General features: G+C 28.2%; 2 protein-coding genes across 2 annotated transcripts; one reads left to right on the forward strand and one right to left on the reverse strand.

The window, feature by feature from the left end:
• Positions 1-591: 591 nt before the first annotated feature.
• Positions 592-3,851, reverse strand: LOC131680836 (nose resistant to fluoxetine protein 6-like). Its single transcript, XM_058961548.1, has 4 exons — positions 3,847-3,851; positions 1,948-2,239; positions 790-1,885; positions 592-725 (listed from the first exon to the last, which is right to left on the reverse strand). The coding sequence occupies exons 1-4, from the start codon at positions 3,849-3,851 to the stop codon at positions 622-624; spliced, it is 1,497 nt and encodes a 498-aa protein (XP_058817531.1). The 3' UTR covers positions 592-621.
• A 6,964-nt stretch (positions 3,852-10,815) lies between these two features.
• LOC131680837 (nose resistant to fluoxetine protein 6-like) lies at positions 10,816-14,068 on the forward strand. Its single transcript, XM_058961549.1, has 4 exons — positions 10,816-10,820; positions 12,423-12,714; positions 12,777-13,872; positions 13,937-14,068. The coding sequence occupies exons 1-4, from the start codon at positions 10,816-10,818 to the stop codon at positions 14,038-14,040; spliced, it is 1,497 nt and encodes a 498-aa protein (XP_058817532.1). The 3' UTR covers positions 14,041-14,068.
• The last annotated feature ends 229 nt before the right edge of the window (positions 14,069-14,297 follow it).

Consider the following 14,297-nt stretch of genomic DNA (forward strand, 5'->3'; position numbering starts at 1 on the left):
AAATTTAATATATATATATATATATATATATATATATATATATATATATATATATATATATATATATATATATATATATATATATATATATATATATATATATATATATATATATATATATATATATATATATATATATATATATATATATATATATATATATATATATAAATATATATATATATATATATATATATATATATATATATATATATATATATATATATATATATATATATATATATATATATATATATATATATATATATATATATATATATATATATATATATATATATATATATATATATATATACTAATTATAATATAATTATAATAAATAGGATAAAAAATAATCATCTTTTTACGCTATGGCACATTTGTGCTTCTTGCTGGTTTACTTTTGCCTTGAGGTAGGACGAGACACGGGAGACGCGGGAGCTGGTTCGATAGGTGAGCTTCCTGACCTGGCGTATAATTCAACGCTGATAATTAGATTATTACTTCATCGTGACGTGCTTTAGAAGTTGCATGAGAAGCGGTGCAGGGAATTTCTCATACTCTAAAGCATTTAAATAGAATAAAAAATATTCCCTCCTTCGATTTATTTTCAATTTTAACTCAAACTATTTCTTTATGGGGTAAACTAGCAGTGGAGTCGCTAGCGTTCCCCCCGGATTGCTCTTCCGCCACCAATGATTGCTTCATGGCACTCGGTTTCCTTCCTGAAAAACATAAACCAATAATAATCTAAATAGAACCCAGCAAAATACTTAAGGAAATACTCACGTGTCCCGAACAGAAGCTTCTCTAGTCCAACAATTGGCGACTCGAACGCTAAACTCCACACTAGCGCCAGGGTGACTGTAAAACCAAAATCTCCCCAGAACCTGTGCACTACGCTCATGTCATCGAAGTGTGTCGTACTTTTCAAAACTCCCGTCAACATTACTTGCAGCGGTAAATGCAAAAGATACATACTGTACGACAGTCGCCCCAGCGGCTGCCATGCCGGAAAACTCAAGAAAGTGTTCACGGGACCACCGTATCCGTTGACGCACGCGAACACTATCCAGCCTAGACAGCAGGCCCAGATTACCCGGTTCGTTGACTCGTACAAAGCATCCACGACCAAGGAATGATCCGTGTACGTGTCCGGTTGCTGTAGAGGATAATAACCAAAGATTATCGCTGCCATGGCGACGAGTGACGCAATCCAACCGAAGACCACAGCAAGCTTTGACATCACAAACCGACGACCTTTCGTTTCGTGTAAAATATAACCTAGAACAACACCAACCAACCAGGCTCCCATGCGCGCATGTGTCGGATAGTACGTGAGGGTCATTCGATTTGGTAATTGCCCTGTAGCTGCGAAGGCAATCCGTATATTTTTCACTTGGATCGTCGCAAATACGCATCCCATCGATAACAGAACTAAGATGACAATTGCGATCAGAATCTTACGGCCCCATCGCCACAGTGGGTAGATAATCAGCGGTGATAGAACGTAAAGTTGCATATCCACCGATAGATACCACGAGTGACCCAAACAGATCTTCGTTGGATTGACGTAGTTCTGCACGTACAGCAGTGCAGACCACCAGTAGGTTTCGCACGCGTTACCTAAAGCAGCCGACGAAGAATTCCAGAACGGTCCCGATCCAAGATACTTCACCAGAGTAACCGAAGCTAGTATCAATGCAGCGAAGGCCGGTGTCAAACGGAGATACCGATGGAGGTACATTAATGGGAGATTCAGTTTTCGATTTTTATCCAGCTCTTTTAGAAGACTCCAGCAAACAAGCATTCCACTTAGCAGGAAAAAGGAATCGACGGAAACGGTGGACGCGAGCACTAGCATGCTGTGGTAGGATTTCACCCACTGGAAGAGAACAGTTATGGAAAAGGTGGGTGCAGTAGAACAGCAAGGAATTTACTACTTACGTCGTAGATCGCTAGTTGGTTGTCCAGTGGGGATGAAAGCACCATCAAGAAGTTGTGACTGAAAATTATCCAGACCATGGAGAGCACACGGATTCCATTGAGACAATCGATTATCTCGGACTTTTGCTGTCCAGCGAATTGTGGGCGTTTTATTATCTGGAACAATTTGTTACCGTTGGAGTAGAGTGAGCACATGACGAAAGTATGACGTGGTTCCCGGTGATTCATTAAGCTAATCACTTCGTAGACGGTACTCATTGCTATTACGCAAGCAATAAAGCTGAAGATTACACTGAAAAAAAAACAAAAATAGTTAAAATTTAAAAAAAAAACCTTTTTTTCTGGTCTTCCGGTCTTCTGCTTTCCTGGTTTCCTGGTTTTCTGTTTCTCTGCTCTTCTGCTCTACTGCTCTTCTACTCTTCTGCTCTTCTGTTCTTAGTTTAGTTTAGTCTGCTCTTCTGCTCTTCTGCTCTTCTCCTCGTCTGCTCTTCTGCTCTTCTGCTCTTCTGCTCTTCTGATCTTCTGCTCTTCTGCTCTTCTGCTCTTCTGCTTTTCTGCTCTTCGGGTATTCTGCTCTTCTGGTCTTCGGCTCTTCGATTCTTCTGCTCTTTTGTTCTTCTGTTCTTTTGTTCTTTTGTTCTTCTGTTCTTCTGTTCTTCTGTTCATCTGCTCTTCTGCCTCTCTGCTCTTCTGCTCTTCTGCTCTTCTGCTCTTCTGCTCTTCTGTTCTTCTGCTCTTCTGCTCTTCTGCTCTTCTGCTCTTCTGCTCTTCTGCTCTTCTGCTCTTTTGCTCTTCTGCTCTTCTGCTCTTCTGCTCTTCTGCTCTTCTGCTCTTCTGCTCTTCTGCTCTTCTGCTCTTCTGCTCTTCTGCTCTTCTGCTCTTCTGCTCTTCTGCTCTTCTGCTCTTCTTCTCTTCTGCTCTTCTGCTCTTCTGCTCTTCTGCTCTTCTGCTCTTCTGCTCTTCTGCTCTGCTGCTCTTCTGCTCTTCTGCTCTTCTGCTCTTCTGCTCTTCTGCTCTTCTGCTCTTCTGCTCTTCTGCTCTTCTGCTCTTCTGATCTTCTGATCTTCTGTTTTATGTGCTTCTTTTTTTCGTTATTTTGTTTTATTCTATTAATTTCATTAATTTCAAGAACTTCATGCATCATTTTTCATCTGATACATTACTTTAATTTATTTTATTGATCTTAGTTATTCCATTTAGTTTCTTTATTTATTTACTTCATTTATTTTATGTATTTTATTCGTTTTATTCATTTTATTTATTTCATCGCATTATTTTTACTCTATTTCATTATTTTCATTTTATTTGATTCATATTAACTTTAGCACCGTTACTTAATTCTTTTACTTTATATTTTTTACCTTTTTCATTTATTTTATTAAATCTTTATTCATATTAACTTTTTGGTTTATTTTTTTTATTTCGTTCATTTTTCTATTCCATTCATTTATTGTATTTTATTTGTTTTATTTGTTTAATTTATTCCAATTATTTCAAGTATTTTATTTATTTCAGTCCATATTTTGTTTTGTTCATAGTATTAATTTCATTTGTTTTATGTTTATTCAATTCCATCCTTTATTTAATTCGTTTCATTTATTTCACTCATTTCATTCAATTTGGTATTTTCGATTCTTACTTTAATTGCTTTATTTGTTATATTAGTTTTCTTTTCAATTTAATTTTTTATTTCAATTAATTTATTTATATTGTTTCTTTCATTTATTTCATTTGTGTTTTGTTATTTTGCTTGTTTTATTTACTTGGATTATCTCATTTATTTTATATTATTCATCCTGTTAATATTATTTAGTTTCTTATTACTTTAATTCCTTTATTTATTGCATTTTTATCATTTATTTGACTTTTTTATTTCAATATAGTCCATTAAATATTTACCTCATTTGTTTGTTTGCTTTATTTATTTTATCATTTAAATTAATTTTAAATTTAATATATTTTATTCATTTTGTTTAATTTATCCATTTTATTTATTTTGTTTATTTTATTTATTTATTTTATTCATTAAATTTATATATTTTATCTATGTTGTTTTTTATTCATTTCATTTGTTTAGTTTTTTCGTTTATTGTCTTGTATTGTTTTGTTTATTTCGTTCAATTTTCTTTTTTAATTTCTCTATTCATTTTGTTTTCTCATGCATATTTTTTTAATTTTCTTTTTTGCGCTGTATTTTTTCAGCCATTTATTAAAAATATTATATTTGTTTTATTATTATTTTTTCATTTTTATTAGCATTGGTTAGTATTTAGGTGTATATTGAATTTATTTTATTCATTTAATACTTTTATTTGTATATTCTACGTCTATTCCATTTAACTAGATCATTGATTTTTTTAATTTCTTTGTTTTCTCGAATTCCATATTTTTTAAATTTAATCGTTTTATTAATTGGATGCTTACTTTATATTAGCCGCATTATGTTATTTCATTTATTTGATTATGTTATATTATATTCTATTTTATTGTAATATATTTTATTCATTTGATTTATATTTATTTTATTTAATAAAATTTTATTTTATTTGACTTGATTTGATTTTAGTTTACTTTTTGATTCGACTCTATTTGCATTTATCTTATTTTATTTAATTAATTCTGTTCTGTTAATTCTATTTAGTGCTGTCCCTTTTCCTTTATTGTATTTTACATAATTTTTAGGTTTATGAATTTTTCCTATTTAGTTTGTTGGTTCTTCAGTTTAGCCTTATTTTTCTAAAATTAAAACTCTTTGTGTAGCTTATGATATTTGTTTTGTTATGGTTTTACTGGCTTGTAGTTGTGGTTCTTATATTTATAGCGCTTCTGATGGTTCTTTTGAGCGCTCTAGTTCTGCATGGTCTTATTCATTTTATTTGTCTGATAAATTTTACTTATTTTATTTAATTTGTAAATTTTATTGCTTTGAATTATTTTATTTCTTTCGTTTATTTTGCTTTAGTTTTTTATTTATTGTTTGTGTTTTATTTAATTCAGTTTATTCATTTTATATAGATGCCATCCATTACAGTCTTTTTCATTTTGCATATTTTCTTTTTCGTTTTGTTTAACTTATTGATTTCATTTACTTTATTTATTCCAATTTAATGGACTATATTGACCTCATTTGTTTTGTTTGTTTTATTTATTTTATTATTCAAATTAATTTTATTTATTCTACTTATTTTATTCATTTTGTTTAATTTATCTATTTTATTCATTTTATCTATGTGGTTTTTTATATTTATTTTATTTGTTTGGTTTCTTTTTGTTTATTGTCTTGCATTATTTTGTTTATTTTGTTCATCTTTCTCTTTTAATTTCGCTATTCGTTTATTTTCTCATGGATATTTTTTAATTTGCTTTTTTGCGCTGTATTTTTTCAGCCATTTATTTAAAATATTATATTTGTTTTATCATTATTTTTTTCATTTTTATTTGCATTGGTTAGTATTTAGGTGCATATTGAATTTATTTTATTAATTTAATACATTTTATTCACATTATTTGTAATATTACGTCTATTTATTTTATTTGTTACATTTATTTATTTATTTCGTTTATTCTATTTAACCAGATTATTGATTTTTCTAATTTCTTTGTCATCTCGAAACTTTTTTCTATATTTTATAAATTTAATCGTTCTATTTATTGGATGCTTACTTTATATTTGCCGAATTATGTTATTTCATTTATTTGATTATGTTATATTTTATTGTAATATATTTTATTTATCTTTTGTTGTATTTTAGTTCATTTTATTTTATTTTATTTTATTGAATAAAATTTTATTTTACTTCATTTAATTGTATTTGATTTGATTTTAGTATACTTTTTGATTATATTTTATTTACTTTTATCTTGTTTTATTTAATACATTAATTAGTTCTATTTAGTGTTGTCCTTTTTTATTGTGCTTTACTTAATTTTATTGAGGTTTATGAATTTGTTCTATTTAGTTTGTTGGCTCCTCACTTTTGCCTTGTTTTTCTAGCATTAAAACTCTTGGTGTAGCTTATGATAATTGTTTTGTTATGGTTTACTGGCTTGTAGTTCAGGGTTTTACATTTATAACGCTTCTAATGGTTATTTTGAACACTCTAGTTCTGCATGATCTTATTCATTTTATTTGCCTGATGAATTTTAGTTATTTTATTTATTTTTTGCATTTTATTTTTTTTTAATTATTTTATTGATTTCGTTTATTTCGTTTAGTTTTTTATTTTATTTGATTGATTTAATTTATGCATTTTATTCAGTTTATTCATTTTATATAGATGCCATCCATTACAGCCTTTTCATTTTGCATTTTTTTGTTTTGTTTTGTTTAACTTATTGATTTCATTAACTTTATTTATTCCATTCGTGTTTTGCTATTCTATTTTATTTCACATATTGGATTTATGGTGTTCATGTTAGTGTTTTCATTTACTGTGTTTATTTAAATTTGCTTTCTAAATTTCAAGCATATTATTATTTTTGTTTATTTTATTTGTTTGAATTTTTTCACGACTTTTTCGTAAGTTTATTTCATTTGACATTTAATGTATTTTATTTATTATTTTATATATTTATTTCTTAGTTTTATTAATTCATATAATTTAACTGATGCTTTTGTTTCTAATTTAGCTTATTGTATGCTTTGTATTTATTTTAATTATGCATTTTTTTTAATTTCTTTTTTTTATTATAGAGGTTTTAACCTTAAGGTCATTCGCCTCTTCGGGCTAGAAAAATCTCTTATGAAACATTTCTAACCCTATGTGCGGGGTCGGGACTCGAACCCAGATGCGCTGTGTACAAGGCAATCGATTTACCAACTAAGCTACGCTCACCGCTGCAATTTTTCTTATTTGATTTTATTTATTCAACTCTCTTCATATATTTTATATTTAATTTATCTTCCTCGTTCCATTATTTTACTTTCTTTATTTTTTCACTTATTTTTTTTAAATCTTTGATATTTTTTTCACTAATTTTATTTCAGATTTTTTAGATAATTTATTTATTTCATTTATTTTTTGTTTTTTTTTTTATTTTATGACTTCAATAATTTATTTAATTGTATTTACTTTATTTATATAACAATTTTTTATTTTATTTTTCCATAGACCTTAATTATTTCACTTGTTTTTTTATGTCATTTATTTCAGTAGTTTTATTTTTTATCCTATTTATTATAATTATATTATAATTAGTATATATATATATATATATATATATATATATATATATATATATATATATATATATATATATATATATATATATATATATATATATATATATATATATATATATATATATATATATATATATATATATATATATATATATATATATATATATATATATATATATATATATATATATATATATATATATATATATATATATATATATATATATATATATATATATATATAAATATATATATATATATATATATATATATATATATATATATATATATATATATATATATATATATATATATATATATATATATATATATATATATATATATATATATATATATATATATATATATATATATATATATATATATACTAATTATAATATAATTATAATAAATAGGATAAAAAATAAAACTACTGAAATAAATGACATAAAAAAACAAGTGAAATAATTAAGGTCTATGGAAAAATAAAATAAAAAATTGTTATATAAATAAAGTAAATACAATTAAATAAATTATTGAAGTCATAAAATAAAAAAAAAAACAAAAAATAAATGAAATAAATAAATTATCTAAAAAATCTGAAATAAAATTAGTGAAAAAAATATCAAAGATTTAAAAAAAATAAGTGAAAAAATAAAGAAAGTAAAATAATGGAACGAGGAAGATAAATTAAATATAAAATATATGAAGAGAGTTGAATAAATAAAATCAAATAAGAAAAATTGCAGCGGTGAGCGTAGCTTAGTTGGTAAATCGATTGCCTTGTACACAGCGCATCTGGGTTCGAGTCCCGACCCCGCACATAGGGTTAGAAATGTTTCATAAGAGATTTTTCTAGCCCGAAGAGGCGAATGACCTTAAGGTTAAAACCTCTATAATAAAAAAAAGAAATTAAAAAAAATGCATAATTAAAATAAATACAAAGCATACAATAAGCTAAATTAGAAACAAAAGCATCAGTTAAATTATATGAATTAATAAAACTAAGAAATAAATATATAAAATAATAAATAAAATACATTAAATGTCAAATGAAATAAACTTACGAAAAAGTCGTGAAAAAATTCAAACAAATAAAATAAACAAAAATAATAATATGCTTGAAATTTAGAAAGCAAATTTAAATAAACACAGTAAATGAAAACACTAACATGAACACCATAAATCCAATATGTGAAATAAAATAGAATAGCAAAACACGAATGGAATAAATAAAGTTAATGAAATCAATAAGTTAAACAAAACAAAACAAAAAAATGCAAAATGAAAAGGCTGTAATGGATGGCATCTATATAAAATGAATAAACTGAATAAAATGCATAAATTAAATCAATCAAATAAAATAAAAAACTAAACGAAATAAACGAAATCAATAAAATAATTAAAAAAAAATAAAATGCAAAAAATAAATAAAATAACTAAAATTCATCAGGCAAATAAAATGAATAAGATCATGCAGAACTAGAGTGTTCAAAATAACCATTAGAAGCGTTATAAATGTAAAACCCTGAACTACAAGCCAGTAAACCATAACAAAACAATTATCATAAGCTACACCAAGAGTTTTAATGCTAGAAAAACAAGGCAAAAGTGAGGAGCCAACAAACTAAATAGAACAAATTCATAAACCTCAATAAAATTAAGTAAAGCACAATAAAAAAGGACAACACTAAATAGAACTAATTAATGTATTAAATAAAACAAGATAAAAGTAAATAAAATATAATCAAAAAGTATACTAAAATCAAATCAAATACAATTAAATGAAGTAAAATAAAATTTTATTCAATAAAATAAAATAAAATAAAATGAACTAAAATACAACAAAAGATAAATAAAATATATTACAATAAAATATAACATAATCAAATAAATGAAATAACATAATTCGGCAAATATAAAGTAAGCATCCAATAAATAGAACGATTAAATTTATAAAATATAGAAAAAAGTTTCGAGATGACAAAGAAATTAGAAAAATCAATAATCTGGTTAAATAGAATAAACGAAATAAATAAAATAAATGTAACAAATAAAATAAATAGACGTAATATTACAAATAATGTGAATAAAATGTATTAAATTAATAAAATAAATTCAATATGCACCTAAATACTAACCAATGCAAATAAAAATGAAAAAAATAATGATAAAACAAATATAATATTTTAAATAAATGGCTGAAAAAATACAGCGCAAAAAAGCAAATTAAAAAAATATCCATGAGAAAATAAACGAATAGCGAAATTAAAAGAGAAAGATGAACAAAATAAACAAAATAATGCAAGACAATAAACAAAAAGAAACCAAACAAATAAAATAAATATAAAAAACCACATAGATAAAATGAATAAAATAGATAAATTAAACAAAATGAATAAAATAAGTAGAATAAATAAAATTAATTTGAATAATAAAATAAATAAAACAAACAAAACAAATGAGGTCAATATAGTCCATTAAATTGGAATAAATAAAGTAAATGAAATCAATAAGTTAAACAAAACGAAAAAGAAAATATGCAAAATGAAAAAAGACTGTAATGGATGGCATCTATATAAAATGAATAAACTGAATTAAATAAAACACAAACAATAAAATAAAAAACTAAAGCAAAATAAACGAAAGAAATAAAATAATTCAAAGCAATAAAATTTACAAATTAAATAAAATAAGTAAAATTTATCAGACAAATAAAATGAATAAGACCATGCAGAACTAGAGCGCTCAAAAGAACCATCAGAAGCGCTATAAATATAAGAACCACAACTACAAGCCAGTAAAACCATAACAAAACAAATATCATAAGCTACACAAAGAGTTTTAATTTTAGAAAAATAAGGCTAAACTGAAGAACCAACAAACTAAATAGGAAAAATTCATAAACCTAAAAATTATGTAAAATACAATAAAGGAAAAGGGACAGCACTAAATAGAATTAACAGAACAGAATTAATTAAATAAAATAAGATAAATGCAAATAGAGTCGAATCAAAAAGTAAACTAAAATCAAATCAAGTCAAATAAAATAAAATTTTATTAAATAAAATAAATATAAATCAAATGAATAAAATATATTACAATAAAATAGAATATAATATAACATAATCAAATAAATGAAATAACATAATGCGGCTAATATAAAGTAAGCATCCAATTAATAAAACGATTAAATTTAAAAAATATGGAATTCGAGAAAACAAAGAAATTAAAAAAATCAATGATCTAGTTAAATGGAATAGACGTAGAATATACAAATAAAAGTATTAAATGAATAAAATAAATTCAATATACACCTAAATACTAACCAATGCTAATAAAAATGAAAAAATAATAATAAAACAAATATAATATTTTTAATAAATGGCTGAAAAAATACAGCGCAAAAAAGAAAATTAAAAAAATATGCATGAGAAAACAAAATGAATAGAGAAATTAAAAAAGAAAATTGAACGAAATAAACAAAACAATACAAGACAATAAACGAAAAAACTAAACAAATGAAATGAATAAAAAACAACATAGATAAAATATATAAATTTAATGAATAAAATAAATAAATAAAATAAACAAAATAAATAAAATGGATAAATTAAACAAAATGAATAAAATATATTAAATTTAAAATTAATTTAAATGATAAAATAAATAAAGCAAACAAACAAATGAGGTAAATATTTAATGGACTATATTGAAATAAAAAAGTCAAATAAATGATAAAAATGCAATAAATAAAGGAATTAAAGTAATAAGAAACTAAATAATATTAACAGGATGAATAATATAAAATAAATGAGATAATCCAAGTAAATAAAACAAGCAAAATAAACAAAACACAAATGAAATAAATGAAAGAAACAATATAAATAAATTAATTGAAATAAAAAATTAAATTGAAAAGAAAACTAATATAACAAATAAAGCAATTAAAGTAAGAATCGAAAATACCAAAATTGAATGAAATGAGTGAAATAAATGAAACGAATTAAATAAAGGATGGAATTGAATAAACATAAAACAAATGAAATTAATACTATGAACAAAACAAAATATGGACTGAAATAAATAAAATACTTGAAATAATTGGAATAAATTAAACAAATAAAACAAATAAAATACAATAAATGAATGGAATAGAAAAATGAACGAAATAAAAAAAATAAACCAAAAAGTTAATATGAATAAAGATTTAATAAAATAAATGAAAAAGGTAAAAAATATAAAGTAAAAGAATTAAGTAACGGTGCTAAAGTTAATATGAATCAAATAAAATGAAAATAATGAAATAGAGTAAAAATAATGCGATGAAATAAATAAAATGAATAAAACGAATAAAATACATAAAATAAATGAAGTAAATAAAATAAAGAAACTAAATGGAATAACTAAGATCAATAAAATAAATTAAAGTAATGTATCAGATGAAAAATGATGCATGAAGTTCTTGAAATTAATGAAATTAATAGAATAAAACAAAATAACGAAAAAAAGAAGCACATAAAACAGAAGATCAGAAGATCAGAAGAGCAGAAGAGCAGAAGAGCAGAAGAGCAGAAGAGCAGAAGAGCAGAAGAGCAGAAGAGCAGAAGAGCAGAAGAGCAGCAGAGCAGAAGAGCAGAAGAGCAGAAGAGCAGAAGAGCAGAAGAGCAGAAGAGCAGAAGAGCAGAAGAGCAGAAGAGCAGAAGAGCAGAAGAGCAGAAGAGCAGAAGAGCAGAAGAGCAGAAGAGCAGAAGAGCAGAAGAGCAGAAGAGCAGAAGAGCAGAAGAGCAGAAGAGCAAAAGAGCAGAAGAGCAGAAGAGCAGAAGAGCAGAAGAGCAGAAGAGCAGAAGAGCAGAAGAACAGAAGAGCAGAAGAGCAGAAGAGCAGAAGAGCAGAAGAGCAGAGAGGCAGAAGAGCAGATGAACAGAAGAACAGAAGAACAGAAGAACAAAAGAACAAAAGAACAGAAGAACAAAAGAGCAGAAGAATCGAAGAGCCGAAGACCAGAAGAGCAGAATACCCGAAGAGCAGAAAAGCAGAAGAGCAGAAGAGCAGAAGAGCAGAAGATCAGAAGAGCAGAAGAGCAGAAGAGCAGAAGAGCAGACGAGGAGAAGAGCAGAAGAGCAGAAGAGCAGACTAAACTAAACTAAGAACAGAAGAGCAGAAGAGTAGAAGAGCAGTAGAGCAGAAGAGCAGAGAAACAGAAAACCAGGAAACCAGGAAAGCAGAAGACCGGAAGACCAGAAAAAAAGGTTTTTTTTTTAAATTTTAACTATTTTTGTTTTTTTTTCAGTGTAATCTTCAGCTTTATTGCTTGCGTAATAGCAATGAGTACCGTCTACGAAGTGATTAGCTTAATGAATCACCGGGAACCACGTCATACTTTCGTCATGTGCTCACTCTACTCCAACGGTAACAAATTGTTCCAGATAATAAAACGCCCACAATTCGCTGGACAGCAAAAGTCCGAGATAATCGATTGTCTCAATGGAATCCGTGTGCTCTCCATGGTCTGGATAATTTTCAGTCACAACTTCTTGATGGTGCTTTCATCCCCACTGGACAACCAACTAGCGATCTACGACGTAAGTAGTAAATTCCTTGCTGTTCTACTGCACCCACCTTTTCCATAACTGTTCTCTTCCAGTGGGTGAAATCCTACCACAGCATGCTAGTGCTCGCGTCCACCGTTTCCGTCGATTCCTTTTTCCTGCTAAGTGGAATGCTTGTTTGCTGGAGTCTTCTAAAAGAGCTGGATAAAAATCGAAAACTGAATCTCCCATTAATGTACCTCCATCGGTATCTCCGTTTGACACCGGCCTTCGCTGCATTGATACTAGCTTCGGTTACTCTGGTGAAGTATCTTGGATCGGGACCGTTCTGGAATTCTTCGTCGGCTGCTTTAGGTAACGCGTGCGAAACCTACTGGTGGTCTGCACTGCTGTACGTGCAGAACTACGTCAATCCAACGAAGATCTGTTTGGGTCACTCGTGGTATCTATCGGTGGATATGCAACTTTACGTTCTATCACCGCTGATTATCTACCCACTGTGGCGATGGGGCCGTAAGATTCTGATCGCAATTGTCATCTTAGTTCTGTTATCGATGGGATGCGTATTTGCGACGATCCAAGTGAAAAATATACGGATTGCCTTCGCAGCTACAGGGCAATTACCAAATCGAATGACCCTCACGTACTATCCGACACATGCGCGCATGGGAGCCTGGTTGGTTGGTGTTGTTCTAGGTTATATTTTACACGAAACGAAAGGTCGTCGGTTTGTGATGTCAAAGCTTGCTGTGGTCTTCGGTTGGATTGCGTCACTCGTCGCCATGGCAGCGATAATCTTTGGTTATTATCCTCTACAGCAACCGGACACGTACACGGATCATTCCTTGGTCGTGGATGCTTTGTACGAGTCAACGAACCGGGTAATCTGGGCCTGCTGTCTAGGCTGGATAGTGTTCGCGTGCGTCAACGGATACGGTGGTCCCGTGAACACTTTCTTGAGTTTTCCGGCATGGCAGCCGCTGGGGCGACTGTCGTACAGTATGTATCTTTTGCATTTACCGCTGCAAGTAATGTTGACGGGAGTTTTGAAAAGTACGACACACTTCGATGACATGAGCGTAGTGCACAGGTTCTGGGGAGATTTTGGTTTTACAGTCACCCTGGCGCTAGTGTGGAGTTTAGCGTTCGAGTCGCCAATTGTTGGACTAGAGAAGCTTCTGTTCGGGACACGTGAGTATTTCCTTAAGTATTTTGCTGGGTTCTATTTAGATTATTATTGGTTTATGTTTTTCAGGAAGGAAACCGAGTGCCATGAAGCAATCATTGGTGGCGGAAGAGCAATCCGGGGGGAACGCTAGCGACTCCACTGCTAGTTTACCCCATAAAGAAATAGTTTGAGTTAAAATTGAAAATAAATCGAAGGAGGGAATATTTTTTATTCTATTTAAATGCTTTAGAGTATGAGAAATTCCCTGCACCGCTTCTCATGCAACTTCTAAAGCACGTCACGATGAAGTAATAATCTAATTATCAGCGTTGAATTATACGCCAGGTCAGGAAGCTCACCTATCGAACCAGCTCCCGCGTCTCCCGTGTCTCGTCCTACCTCAAGGCAAAAGTAAACCAGCAAGAAGCACAAATGTGCCATAGCGTAA

Source organism: Topomyia yanbarensis, chromosome 2, assembly GCF_030247195.1.
Source record: "Topomyia yanbarensis strain Yona2022 chromosome 2, ASM3024719v1, whole genome shotgun sequence".
Taxonomy (NCBI): domain Eukaryota; kingdom Metazoa; phylum Arthropoda; class Insecta; order Diptera; family Culicidae; genus Topomyia; species Topomyia yanbarensis.